Raw genomic sequence first — 15119 nt, forward strand, 5'->3', positions numbered from 1 at the left:
ACGTGAATAATTAAAAGGGATTATATTTAGATTGTGTTTTTGTTTTCACATCACACACAACATTACTTAGCAGGTCAATATGAGAACTAGCCTGGACTCAAACCGGACCTGCAGGTTTCTGGGAGTTTGTTCCAGATATTTGGAGCATAGTAACTGAACGCTGCTTCTCCATGTTTATTTCTGACTCTGGGGACAGAAAGTAGACCGGTCCCAGAAGACCTGAGAACTCTGGATGATTCATAATTTAGCAGTAGGTCAGAAATGTATTTTGGGCCTAAACCATTCAAAGCTTTATAAACCAGCAGCAGTATTTTGAAATCTATTCTTCGACACACAGGAAGCCAGTGTAAAGACTTCAAAACTGGAGTGGTGTGATCCACTTTCTTAGTGTTAGTGAGGACTCGAGCAGTGGCGTTCTGAATCAGCTGCAGCTTTCTAATAGATTTTTTAGTGAGACCTGTGAAGACACCATTACAGTAGTCTAGTCTACTGAAGATAAAAGCATGGACAAGTTTTTCCAAATCCTGCTGTGACATTAGTCTTTTAATCCTAGATATGTTATTTAGGTGATAGTAGGCTGATTTAGCAACTGTTTTAATGTGACTGTTGAAACTCAGGTCAGAGTCCATGACTACACCTAGATTTCTGGCTTTATCTGTTGTTTTGAACATTGCAGACTGAAGCTCAGCGCTAACTTTTATACGTTCTGCCTTGGCTCCAAAAAACCATTACCTCAGTGTTATCTTTGTTTAATTGGAGAAAGTTCTGACACATCCAGTCATTGATTTGTTCAATGCACTTACTCAGTGTCTGAATTGGAGCATAGTCTCCTGGGTGAAGTGGTTACATAAATGTGTGTGTCATCCGCATAGCTATGGTAACTTATTTAGTTGTTTTTCATTATCTGAGCCAGTGGTAGCATATAGATGTTAAAGAGAAGAGGCCCCAAGATGGAGCCTTGAGGTACCCCACATGTCATATTTGTCAACTCAGATGTGTATTTACCTATAGAAGCACATTTTTTTGGTCCTTTAAGTAGGATTCCAACCAGTTTAGACCTGTTGCAGAAAGTCCCACCCAGTTTTCTAGTCGGTCTAGTAATATGTTGTGGTCAACAGTGTCAAACGCAGCACTGAGATCTAATAATACTAACACTGAAGTTCTGCCACCGTCTATGTTTAAGTGGATGTCATTGAAGACCTTTACAATAGCAGTCTCAGTGCTGTGGTTTGGACGAAAGCCTAACTGGAATAGGATGGTTGAGAATAATGTTTAAATGTCCACTAGGAACCCAAATATTGGAAAAATAATTTTTAAGTAGTGTTTAACAGTGTGCAGGATTTTATTTATGTGTTCATTCAGCTTGTTTGTTAAACTCTGTGCGTCTACACCCAATAATTCTGCTTATGGGAATAACGGAGGGCAGTTAAATCAACCAATTGTCTTAATCTGATATATATAAATATATATATATATATATATATATATATATATATATATGTAGTTTTCTATATAGAATTGAATGTTCATTAAAATGTTAGTATGTTCATATTGTGCTAAATTTAAATAATCTTTCTTTATTAAGTCTGTAATTGAAATTTTAACATTTTAAAATAGGTTTTATTGTGTGTGTTTTTTTATAAATAATAAAAATAATAGATAATAGACTATTTATTTATTGAATGACCAGAAAAAATGCAATCTCTAAACTGGTGAAAATATTTAATCGTGATTAAATGCATGATTGTCCATAGTTAACTTGCATTAAATGCAAATGTATCACACTTTTCTTTATGTTTAAAGTGTACCTTAGAGATATGGACAAATATCCTTGGTTTACACCAAATGTATCTTTATTATTACTGCAACAATTATATTATTATATATATTATGGTAATATATGTAGTTATCAACATATGCAGTGACCTGTATCAAAGAACAAATATTTTTGGCCTATTCCCCAGCCCTACCTAGAAAGACCATCGGCTCCATAGAGACTCAAGGAGCTGAAGCTCATCACTCACACAGAGAGAGGGACACAAGGGAAGGCTGAATCTTTTAGGATGGAGATTCAGATCCAACATGTGAGATGAGGCTGAGGCCGTCAGGAGAGAGAGAAGGTTCCAGGATGTCCAAACCAGAATAATGCAGTGGGCAAACCTGGACCTTAAATGATCATTGAGACTGACCTGATAATGAAAGAAAAATATATGTTTTGAAGGTTAAGGCAACACGATGAGTTTGGAGATAGATTGAAAGGCCCCAACAGAATCAGACTGTGTGTTCCAGATAGAAAGGCCCTGTGAGGACGGATGGAGCAGTGTGTTCTGAGCAGGCCTGGAATTTCATCATTTTAGGGGCAAGGCCACTTGGCCTTTTGAGTTGTCAATTTTTTAAGGGCACAAAGGCCAAAAGCCAAGGCACCAAGGCCATAAATTAAAACAATGATTTAACATACGATATGAAGTGACTACGATTGTATATGCATTTACAATACTTTTATATATATTTATTAAGCATCATCTTATCTTTGACAGCTAACAACACAGCGCTAACTGCCTAGCACTAGATAATAATAAAAAAAGAACACAACTGCAACATAACTTATCCAAGTAGTAACAAAAACACTTCAAAATATTATAATTATGCATTACCATACGAGCAAGAAATAGTAATGTTATCCATAAAATTACACTTAAAGCTGGACAAATGAAAAACTTAACGGCAAACAGGATCATCACAAAACCTTACCTCACCTCAGCCTTTTCTTGAGCGGAGAATCAGCTAGCTAGGTCCTAGACCGTCCTACGCACACGGACGCGTGAGGGGGTGGGCGGAGATAGGTCCTAGACTGATGTCAACTGTCATCATAGACCAGGGGTGGGGAACCTTTTTTCTCTCAAGGGCCATTTCAATTTTTACAACATCCTTCGAGGGCCGTACAAATGATTGAACTCAACGTCTGCTTAAAAAACTCAAATCAAAGCCCATTCATTTCGCGTTTCTTTCATGCTGTGCAAAGAAAAAGCAACCTCTTAATCCAGATATTTGACCATGACCCGCGCATTCATGCACCGTGGCATGACCACCAAAACAGAAAGATATGGACACAAGATGTGTGCAAATGTATTTAGTTTCATATCCATGTGGACATGATTTAAGTGTGGGGGGGGGGGGGTGGGATCTAACCTCATCTAGGGGGGTTTGGGGGCATGCACCACCAGGAAGATTTTTTTTTAATGTTGAAGTTAAAAGCATCAATCTGGTGCACTTTGAGAGCAACATGAAGAGATCTATGGATCTCAACACCCATATGAAACAGAACAGTAAGCAGATTTTTTTCTTTATGGATATTTTACAAATCACTTCCCTTTTAAACTGTATTCTTGTTTATTAATAACAACTTTTTTTTACTGTCATATTAGTATTGTATACCTGTTTACTTTATTCTCTTATTTTTCTATAACTATAATGATCATATAAAGATGTGCCTTTACCTCACTGGTTGGAGAAAAAGCTTCTTATATTCGTTAGCATAGCTAGCTAACCAGATGCTAATAACAACAAAGTTATTGACTGTATGATCAGTATGACAGATGAACAGATCGCCACTGGGTTTTCAACTAAAGACACAGCCACGCAAAAACTGCTGCATGTGTACAGCTCCTTATGGGTATTGCAATTTGTGAAGTCCCGGTCCGGAGCCGCGTTCTGGTGCTCTCCGTTAGAACTACACTCCTGTCAGACGAGACATATACCACGTGATGACACGTTAGGCTCGTGTTGTGTTCAAGGACCCTGACCTTGGCCAGGAAAAACAAGCTTGTTTAATTATTTTGCGGTCTAGATTTCTTGAATCTTTTTCTTTTTTGCGTGTGTTTATAAATTACCTCGAGGGCCGTACCAAATGGTCTCGAGTGCCGTATACGGCCCGGAGGCCGGAGGTTCCCCACCCCTGTCATAGACCGTCCGAGCGGTGCATTCCAGGCTCAAATCAAGCGCACCGCTGATTTTGTTTTCCTCCTTCAAAATATGCTGGTGTTGAAGCCGTGTCAGAAAAGAGGCAGACTGCTAAACCACAAAACTTAGTCAGAGAGGGCATCAAGGCCACTGTGGCCTTATGGCAGATATCATTTTTAAGGGCACAAGGCCAAAGTGGGAGGGCACGAGGGCCATGGCCCTCGTGGCCCTCGTGAAATTCCTGCCCTGAGTGCTTATTGTTCCTGAGGACAATATCCTAGTTCAGTCTTTAGGAGTACTACACAGGTGTGGGCTCTAATCTGGCAGCCAGCTCTGACAAATAAAGGTGTCGTATTGTTGCATTTTGTGAAATGGATGCACATGTTTCGTTGAGCCTGACACATATAAGGGACCATAAAGGGTTTAAAAGCTCTCGTGCTCTCCTGCATAGATTTGGACCGTTCTTTTTTAATTCTGTCCATCTCATGTTAATCTCCTAAATATATGGAAGTACAATATTAATATGCTGCAGTACCCTTTTCATATGAATTTATTAGTACTGTGCTTGGAACATTTTTGTATTGCTAAAGTAGTGGTTTTATTTGGATTCAGTGTTTCTGTGGTGACATGTACAATACAACCTTTTAGCACATGGCCAAGACCTGCTCATACTACACACATAATGCTTTCAAATGCATTACATAAACAGTCAATAAACGTTATTGATGTGAGTTATAGAGAATTATAAACGTCAAAGTTATAATCAAGACGGGGTCTGAAAGGGCTCATAATACATTATGACTAACTATATTCACAAATACATACTTAAATTGCAGTGAGGAGGATATTTTGAGTAAGTATTTGCTTGATAATATCAATTTAGACAAAATGCTTGTGTATCGTCATATGATTTCTTATTCAGATACATAAATTGTTGCTAAGACCTAGGAATAACTGATCATAGCCAAAGTTTAAGTATGGAAGTTCCATCAAGTATCTCTTAACTATCTCTAAAGTGCTTTTATGATCTACTTCAGACCTACCTCCTACAGCGTGTGTTCATTATGAATGAAACAGATGCCATCTGTGTAACACTGTCAAGCTCAGAGAGAATTACTCGCTCTCCTCTGTCACACATTTCCTCCACCAGATGGCAGTGTCAGGCAGACTGTATTCTCTGTATCTCCCAGGTTGAAGATCACCTCTCATCATGGTGCTACTATACTTCATGGTCTGTCAAACCAACCAAAAACCTCTTTCTTTGTCTGTATTTGGTCACAGCATAACAGAAACAAGTACACAAATAAGTATACCCAAGCAAACAATTTTCAGGATGCAAATCTGCTTTTTTGTCTTTTGGTCTTTAACAACCGCACGCACATGTGTTAATTAAAAACATTAACAACGTGATATTCTGCACATATTGTTTATTACAATAAAACCTCATTCCATATTTGGGATATATATAGACACATTGGTAGTTGTAGTAGATAAAGTAGTGGAATTTAAGTCCTTTAATAAAATGTTAGGAACCCCTCAAACAAATTAATCAAATCAATTTGAGGTCATTTTATAATAAAAAGTACCTTCCCAGATAAAGATTTTGGAGAGAATAAGGTTACGTAAACTTCATTCATCACAAAAATGAAAGTGAGAGTAAAAGATTGACCCAGATGATATGCAGGTGTTAAACAAAGGCTCTTTCTCTGTGCAGGTGTGTGGCTGTTCATTGGCTGCAGGACATCAGTTCTGCACAGCTGGCAGAAACACAAACCTGCTCTGTGTGGAGCGGAGACACTACAGGGGATACGGGGACATATTGTAACTCTTACATTTCACCATGCTTTCTGAAAAGTAAAATTGCACTTTGAGTATTTTATAGTGAGTAAATCTGTGCAAAATTGGTCGTCAGAAAGCTCAGTGGTTAGATAATATGCGCTGTTCACAGCCAGTAAGCAGGTTCAACTCCCCGAGCCAGTTTAACCTTTCTGGCAATGTCATTCCTTCTATTTCCCCCTTTCAACTCTGCAGCTCTGAGAAAGGCACTATCTGGCTCCAAAAGAATCAAAACAAAAATAGAATTGTGCAAAATTGCATGCATTTTAGCAACAGAAGTCTAAAGATTGGACAAAGCCAGGCCCAAAACATGTTCTCTAATGTTCTATATACGGGGCTATAAATGATATATGAAGAAACCCCTCCCTAAATACATCTGGAATATACAAATTAGTGTATCTAAGACTAAGTGCAGGTGCAAATAAACAAAGTTAGTTAAAATAAGCACCTTAACTTTAACTAGTATGAAAGAAGACTTGTTGTCAAGCCAAAATAGCACAAAATCTCAAAATTGACCAGTGCATGAAAAACAAGATGTTTGTCCTCTGTGTGTTTCTGCCAAAAGTCAGTTGCTTGTATTTGATGCCAAATGTTGAATGTTCCCAACACCCTATGCTATGACCGTCATGTACCAGCTTCAGGTAGAATGAACGTTTTGGGCTTGGTGCAACTTTAGCTTTTGGAGTGCCAGGGTGTGTGTTTCTACGTGTAGGAGGTTAACATATTTACTGCATTATTGTCTCACCCAAGGGAGAACCCAGGCCTCTTTAGGCATGCAGCATCTCACAAGTACTTGCTCATATATGGGCATCTTCCTTCCTTTTGCTCGATTGTACTATGTCCACTTCCTGAACACCCCCCCCCCACCATCTCACACATATAAACACACTCCTACTCATGTTGGTTAGCTCCGGGCAGAGGCGGGAGTGGCTCCTCTCTGTGCAGGAAGTACTGTGGTTAATACTCATTTGATCACTGGTTCTGATGACTCGCATCTACGGGCAGCAGTCCAGCTGGACGTGTACTGACTGACGGAAATAAGTTATGAGTTTGCACGTAGAACTGTTTCCCTCATGCCACACATGGAAGCGGAAGAATGAAACCTGTTTGATCTGTAAGAAACTAAACCGAGCACGTGTGATATCCTCTGCAGCTTTCTTCTGTTCTCGGGAACTGTGAAGTAGTCTGATGCTTGTAAAAATAAATCTTGCAGGCCTTTATGTTCTTAATGTTATTTATATACATTCTCTAAATCTGGAATTTAATTTCAGGATGGGTGTTCACTGGGTGGCCTCCATTTGCCCTGGATGCATGCAAATACCACTTGAGATTATCTGCTCTATCTGAAGAGCAGTAATATAGACACATGTTGGCTTTGAAGTAGGACAAACAACCTCATCAAGATCCTGCCACATGGCACAAAGTATCAGTGTGCAGCTGGGGGTGCATCAGCGCCCAAATTCAACTTTTTCCCTTGGTCACCTGGGAAAATATTTCCAATGTAAACCATATGCTTTGGCACAGGAGCATTTCCCGTGTGAAGAAAACAGAATGTCCACCCCAAGCCTACACTAAACACAGACATGATGAATTATTCCTGCAGTTTCACATGTGTTATTCCCATGCCTTCCTCCTGGTTGCCTCGTCGTGACATATTATCAGCCCACTCTACAACTAGGTCACTGCAGATCCTGTTTCCATGGAAAGGATTCTCACACAAGTGAACTGCCTGGTTACATACTGTATGTATTGTTTTTAGCTATGCTAGTGTCATGTCTCTAGGGAAAGCAAAGGCATCTGTTGCTCCAGGCTGGAATAACTCAACAGCTATTGGATGGATTGGGTTAGTGGTCCCCAGAGAATGAACCCTACTGAATTGGTAATTAGCAATTGTTAGCATGCTAACGCACTAAATTATTGATGGTGAACATACTGTAACACCTGCTAAACGTCAGCTTGTTAGCATTGTCATTGTTAGCATGATGACTAGAGTTTGGCAATTGGCTGAGTTCATATCCAGTCCATTCTTTTTTTTTTCCTTGGGGAAATGGGACTTTTTCTGTAACAGTTGAGGGGGATGTTGCTCTCTGTATTAGCTTTCCATGCTCAGCAGGATGGTGTTTTCACAAATGCCTGCGCTAATTGGTTGTGACAGGATCTTTTGTAGACACTACACATTTGCAAAAACTGAAAATTGCTTAATTAAGGTACCTTGGCCTGCTCGGTACTTTCCAATCTCAAATACGAGATTATGTTTTCTTTCTGTAATTAGAGTTTTCATAAATGCAGGGAAGCCCAAGTTGGGCTAACGGTGTCTGGTTGAAAAATTGCAACATATCACCCGACCCTAATGCTGAAATTAACCATTAACGTAAGGCCAATCCTTGCAGCAATAATACCTGTAAACTTCAACACACCACATTGTCATTTTACATGCTACTGCATAAGGGTCCTTCAGAGAGAAGTGATTATTTTAAGAAATAGTAAGTCTGCTGCTCTCTGCTCATGGCCGCAGGGTCTCGACTATAAACACAGCTTGCTCTATCTGCCACTGTGTCCACTTTGAGACGCTCCTGTGCCACGTGTCTGCCAGACAAGAATTCCAGTCACCCTGATCTCTGCTGCAGGAGCCGTCCAGGGAATGTCGGCTTCCAGTTAACAAACATTAGGGTCTGGCAGTTAAGAGAGGAGAGAACATGCAGCAGTGGGGATGTCACCCTGCCCAGAAATTCTGCAAAGCCACATGCCTGGGATTCTTCTCCACATGCACACTTCGCTCTCCTGCTTTGACTTCTTCTCTAAAACATTTTCAGCAGACAGTGGCAAAGGAAATATTTCCAAATCCAGAAATAACTTGCTTTTTATTGCATTTCCCAGCAAGTATACACTTGGTGGTCTGTGCCGCTGTAAGAATGTGCCTTTGATTAATGTTCATTAGGGGCAAAAAAGGGTGGTTTGCTGCTCGGTATTGCAGCCGCGTTCCATTGGAGTTACACTGTTCTGAAAACAAACCGCTGCAACCGGCCCGCACATACTTTCCCTGTGAGATCCCGGCTGCTGCTTTGAATGAATACGGCATTATAATGCTCCAAAATGCACACCTGAAAAAGCCTCAGTCATCATTTGAACACTGTACCAGACTTGGATATCATATGTAGGTCATTGTTGACTTTGGAAACGCAGCTTCGGTTTGGAAAGATGAGGTCCTAATTTTGGACAATCATTTGGTTAACACTAGATGTTTGCTCTTTTAGGGAGCGGACTGTCTAGGTCTTTGTGACCCCATGAGGCATGGGTGTTCTTGCTTTTTTACACATCACAACCATTAAAAAGCTTCTTTCTCAAACCCTGTTCATGAGAAAAGCTGTTGAGTTTTGACCCAGCAAGTCAGAAATGTGACTTTTTGAGAACCAGATTATTTTAAAGTCCTGCAAGAATTCCTGTGACTGGATTGCATGGATTGTGGTAGTTGGTGTGCATGTAGGCCTCAAAAAGTGCTTTCAAATGTGTACTTTATGCATGCCATAACACACATTAGCACTCACACCAATAAGCATCCTGCATAGAGCCTAACGGCCCGTCTACACTACAGGCATCAAAAAATCTTGAAGCTGGGCGTGTCTGACGGCCCGTCTACACTACAGGCATCAAAAAATCTTGAAGCTGGGCGTGTCTAAGGCTTGGCGATTTCTCGCGCCCAAGGCGACCAACAACCAATCAGGAATCTCCCGCCTGCCCCCGGCATACAAAGCAAAAAAAAAGCCCGCTTCTTCAACGAAGTAAACTGGATATAAACTCCCCAAACAGTTGACAACCTACCAGTTTCACCAACTGTCTCTGCCACCTCCCGCCATGCCTGGTTCCTCCGGTTTAGGTCCCGGTAGGTGAACAGAGTAGAGTCATACAGGACTGGGACACTTGCCACGGCAATGATTAATTTATCCTCCATTTTATGACATATGGAAAATAGTCAAGACCTGCTGTATCAGCATACACGCGGTTTGATTGACTAGCGCTTGTACTGGCGGAAATTGCATAAACGGGATTTGATTGGCTGATGCCAAGCATCGAGCCTCAAAAGTTGAACATTGTTCAGATTAAAAATCTTCTACGTTACCCCATTCAAATGAATGGGCGAAGTGTTGAAAGCATTTTTCGATGCCTGTAGTGTAGACGGGCCGTAACTTTCCTATATGCATTTTTTTTAAAAATAGCTTTTGTACCACAGTGTTATTGGTGGAATTAGTCCAAACTGATTTTCACAAACACAAGTACCTCAAGAAAGTCAGATTCTCTTCACCACGATGCATTGTGTCACTTTTAATATCTTGTTTTCCCAGTGACCCATAATTGTGATTGCCATATAATTACCATTGCAGGTTTAAGTTAAAGTTATATATTCCAATCCAAATTAAAGAACTACTTCAAGTGTATCCTTCAATAAAACTACATTATGAGCAATACCCATGTATAGGAGTAGTACTGTTATACATATAGTACATAGATAATAATAACTGTTATAATAACTTTTTGCTTAAAATGTTGAATCATTCCACAGGCTCCTACAACAGTTGAGGATGAAAATGCATGCATTCCCCAAATATCATCCTGAAACAAATCATTGCATTCAGCAGGAAAGAACTTGATTTCTTCCCTGTGTGCACCTTCTAAAAATGTGAACTTTGTCAGCAGTGACCCCTGTGCAGAGTGAGGCGAGGTGGATGCTTGGGATTCCTCCTCAGTTAGTAATACCTGCTACATTGCCCGGAATCTCCCTGTGTGTGCCACCGCTCTGGCAATTACGCGTCGGTTCAAAGGACGATGACTAATGTGTCAAGACTGCACGTTTTCTTACAATCAGGTGGTCCAGACGGAGGTGGGGAGACAAAAGCTGCAGCTTTGGATACAGGCTCTTACGTGAAAAAGTGTCTCCTGGACCTCCCCCATGGCTGCTCATTATGTGCAGTTTACTGCTCACTCAGCTCTGGGTTGCTCCAAAGTTCACAGGAAGGAGAAGAGGGGGGTTTGGGGGGGAGTCATTCCTGTTACTGAGGTCAGAGGGCAGTGTTTCTTTTCCCAGCCCTCCCCTTATCCTCTCTCTTTCTTCTGTCCGTCATGATAAGCGGTGCAGGTGGCAGCAGAGAAGAAGCCTCTTATCACCAGAGAAGAAGCCTCTTATCACCCAGGACCACCTTCCCTCGTGCTGCTGGCCATGATTAGCGTGGTAGAAACCACCAGAACACTTTCACTTGTCCTTTTTCATTTCACCTTCCAATGCAGAATTTGCATGCTTCATTTTATCTGCCATACCTGTTACAGCTATACATGCTTTCTTATTCACGTACAGTACGATACTTTAAAGCCTTGCATGCATCCATCTTATCTAACATTTAACAACAATATAAATAACAAACAACCGACTGCAAGTGGTCTAAAACTGGATGTATTTCCCCCTTGTGGTTTGTCGGATTGTGTCATTCATTATTTTATCCACTATATGACAATTTATATTTTTCCAGTTTATGTATAGTGTGTAACTTTTTCACATTAAAATGTCTTAAAACATCTAACCTGAGGACTTCCGGAAATGAAGAGTGAGGAGTAGACGTGCTTTCCTCCGCTCCCTCGCCTCCAACTTTTTTTATGGTGTAAAAACCTTGTTATTCACTTCACACTTGCACTAGTCGATGCATAACGACTGAGCAACTTTATTCCTCAAGGAGACATGCCATCTAAGCCCGCAAAGCAAGCCAAGAAAGCGACGTTAGCATGGCGGCGCTAACCAGTTTGTTGGAGAGCCATAAAGTGTCTCTCTCAGCGGAATTCAAAACAGTCATCGCCGCACTCGAGTCCAAAGTTGATCTGATTCATGCGACTATCTCCGATCACGGGCAGCGTATTTCCTCTTTGGAGTCGAATGCGGATTTGGTCGACAGGCGCCTGTCGACTTTGGAAGCTACGTGCGCGGAGCTAGCCGCTAGCAATGCTAAACTGCGGGCGAAAAACGGCAGACCTCGAGGCCCGCAGCCGTCGCAAGAATATCCGCAACATTGGTCTCCCTGAGTCAATTGAAGGCCCGAGACCAATGCCTTCTTTTCCGACCTACTACCTCTGCTTCTGGGGGACCAAATCCTGCCTTCTTTTCCTGAACTGGTCCGGGCTCACAGGTTGTTTGCCGCAAAGCCAAAGCCTGGGGAAAGACCGAGGCCGGTCATCATCCGATTCCACAACTTCCAGACCAAGGAAAAAGTCATCCGTGAAGCCCGGAAAATGAGAGCGGATCTACGGTACGAGGGGAAACCGATTGCCTTCTCTGAAGATTATATTCCAGAGGTTGTGATGCAGCGTGCGCTGTACCGGAAGGTAATGGCGCAGCTGTATACACTCGGACTCAGACCTGCTCTCCAGTACCCGGCCAAGCTGATGATTACGGCGGAGAATGGAGACAAAGTTCGGCTGTCATCTGTCGAGGAAGCAAAGAAGTATATTGCCGCTAAAGAGAGGTACTGTAGCTTGCACTGCTATAAAACACAGTAGCTATGGCCCATTTGCTAGCTTGCCACATTATATACTGAGTGGTCTAACGTAGCTGCTCGTTAGCTTAGCCCGGGCTGCACTATTGCTACACTGAAATGTACAGCAACTAATCATACTACTCTACAAAGGACTCCCTGTAAGCTAATGTTTACGTAGACTGGTCATTGTTTCTAAATATTGCACTTTAAGTTGAATGTCAGTCTCACTGTTTACATACGTTTGTGACTAGCAGGTTGTGCTCAGATAATTTGTGTTATTCTGCCAGGTTGATGTAGGTTGTGCCGGCTAAATTAAGTTTTTTTTTTATGGAGAATGTGTTCACTGTTCAATGTAGAGCAGGGGTTCTCAACCTTTTTTGGGCCAGCGCCCGCCTGTCCATTATCCAGGTCTCTTAACGCCCCCCATCAAAAAAAGTAGACTTATTTTCTTCCCTGAATATTAATGTTGACTAATATTCTGTGTTATATCATTTAAAAAAGTATGTCACTGAATGCCAAATAATAGATTTGATTTAACTGGGCAGTTGGAATATCATTATCATTAGTTTACCAGAGAGCAGAAAAGCCATGTGAATGTGAATAAAAATGATATTTATGAGTGTTAAACAAACTCAGACAAGAGCAGAGAATACAAACAGACTGCTACGGAACAGCAGCAATTTCACACATGTCCAGTGCAGAACAAACAGTAGGCTACAAAACTGTACATTAGGCCTACAGAACTAACAGGTCGGAAAGGTGTTGCATTTCGCCAAATTGCGGGGGGGGGGAAGGTTAGTGTGAGCCCTGCGCTTGGTGGTTCTCCGCCAGTTTCTTCACTGCGGGTTGCAGAGAACTTAGTTTCAGTCGCAGTGCACCTGAGGCCGTCAAGTTCAAGCGATTGCGGTACTTGGACTGCATGTGGAGGACCTGGCTGAATCCCTGCTCCACGAGGTATGTGGTTGGGAAAGCCAGAAGAAGCAGCCTCGCTTTCTCCCAGAGAGCCGGGTAACGCTGAGAGTATTTGACCCACATGTTGCCCCAGCCAGAGGTGCGGAAAATAGCTTGGGCCTCATCGTCACTCTGGATGTCGATGAGATGCTCCTGTATTGCTGGCTCGCATTCCGCCACGTCCGCCTGAAAGGGCTGCACCACCCAGGTGGGAACATCGAGGTCCAAAAGATCTCTGAAGCGGATCTTCAAGTCGGCATTCACCATCCTCAGGTGGTCTGTGTAAATGAGGAGGCGCTCATCGGTAAGAGCCTCAGACACCTGCAATGAGTATAACCAGGAAATTGTTATCGGTGCAGAATGTTACCATCCGATTTTAAACTGGTTATTTTATTGCTAATTAGTTTACTAATTGATGTTTCTTTATTCTCATAATACATTCAGAACATAAGTTATTTATACTAACCAGGAACACAAATATAGTGTTGCATAGAGTAGCCTACATTTATTACATGTATTATTTATTATTATCATTATTTAGTAGCCTAGGCTAGATCACCTTGGTCAACAGCGGGAAATGAGCAAACTGCCTCCTGCCTATGCTCTGCCGGTATAGATGCAGCCTGGAGTTGAGACTGTGGATGACCGCCTTGCTCTGGATCAGAGTAACTCCTTTTCCTTGGAGCTTCAGCGTGACTTCATTCATTTTGCCAAAGAAGTCTGCGAGGTACATGATGTCGCAGCGGCTGGATGACACCTGTTCCCCGAGAGCTGCATCCACCTCCTCCAGGAACTCCACGATGCTGTCAAACAGCTCACAAAAACGAGCAAGGCAGTTTCCTTTTGAGAGCCAGCGGACATCAGTGTGGAGAAGAAGACGCTCAAAGGTCTCATCATTTTCCTGACACAGCTGTCGGAACAATCTGTTATTCAGGGCGTGGGCTTTTATTTTGTTTATTGCCTTTACTGCAACATTGAGAGACTCGTGGAGAGGTGGACTTTTAGATTTGGCCACCAGGTTGTGGCGGTGCAAGACACAGTGGACTGTGAGGACATGCGGGACCTGCTCCTTCAGCAGAGTGGTGAAGCCACGGTACCTGCCGACCATGGAAGGGGCACCGTCAGTAGCACATGCGAGGATGTTGTTGATCGGGATTTACTTCTCCTGTAGATAAGCATCCAGTGCATTAAAAATGGTCTGGCCCTTGGTGTCTGTGACCAGATATTTGGAAAATAAAAATCCCTCAGCCATCTCCTGACTGTTGGAGGTGCTATAGCGGACATAGGCCATCAACAGAACATTGTTGTCAGAAGTGGTTGTCTCATCCAGCTGAAGGCTGAATGGAGTTTCCCGCAGGATGGCACACAGCTGCTCCTCTATATCAGCGCCCATTTCATCAATCCTGCGTGCTACGGTGTCATTACTGAGTGGGATGGATTTCAGCACCTGTGTGGGATCACGCTCCATCACAGTAGATATGACCTCTTTGATGGCAGGGAGTACCAACTTCTCTCCGATTGTGAACGGCTGCCCACACTTGGCTATCAGCAAGGAGATGTTATATGACGCTATTAGCCCGCTGTCAGTCTGGGTGGTCTTCCTAGCGAAGAGACTGCTGATGGTGCTCCTACCATGTTTCTCTTTGAGGGCCTGGAAGAACGGACGCTCCTTATCTGCCTTATCCGGGTGGATCTTGGTAAGGTGCTCCTTTAAACGTGAGGGTTTCATTCCCTCATTGGAAAATACATGTTCGCAAAGTAAACGCATTGGTAGGAGACGGTATGAAGCCATAGCTAAGATATTCAATAGAGTACTGTCTGCATTTTATCTTTTTCGCGGCCATTTTGCTGATGTGA

The 15119-nt window shown here is 42.2% G+C and overlaps 1 protein-coding gene across 1 annotated transcript; it reads right to left on the reverse strand.

Annotated features, from left to right (window-relative positions):
* Positions 1-12902: 12902 nt before the first annotated feature.
* LOC307025130 (zinc finger BED domain-containing protein 5-like) lies at positions 12903-14513 on the reverse strand. Its single transcript, XM_079659728.1, has 2 exons — positions 13822-14513; positions 12903-13583 (listed from the first exon to the last, which is right to left on the reverse strand). The coding sequence occupies exons 1-2, from the start codon at positions 14368-14370 to the stop codon at positions 13107-13109; spliced, it is 1026 nt and encodes a 341-aa protein (XP_079515854.1). The 5' UTR covers positions 14371-14513; the 3' UTR covers positions 12903-13106.
* Between the last annotated feature and the right edge of the window lie 606 nt (positions 14514-15119).

The sequence above is a fragment of the Notothenia rossii genome, assembly GCF_949606895.1.
Source record: "Notothenia rossii genome assembly, chromosome: 1".
In the NCBI taxonomy this organism is placed as follows: Eukaryota; Metazoa; Chordata; class Actinopteri; order Perciformes; family Nototheniidae; genus Notothenia; species Notothenia rossii.

Bases quoted from the DNA above. Each gene is read 5' to 3' on its own strand.
- LOC307025130 (XM_079659728.1), bottom strand. From the start codon at position 14,370: ATGGTCGGCAGGTACCGTGGCTTCACCACTCTGCTGAAGGAGCAGGTC. The intron at 13,584-13,821 runs GTGATCTAGCCT...TACTCATTGCAG, and splicing joins ATTTCCCGCTGTTGACCAAG to GTGTCTGAGGCTCTTACCGA.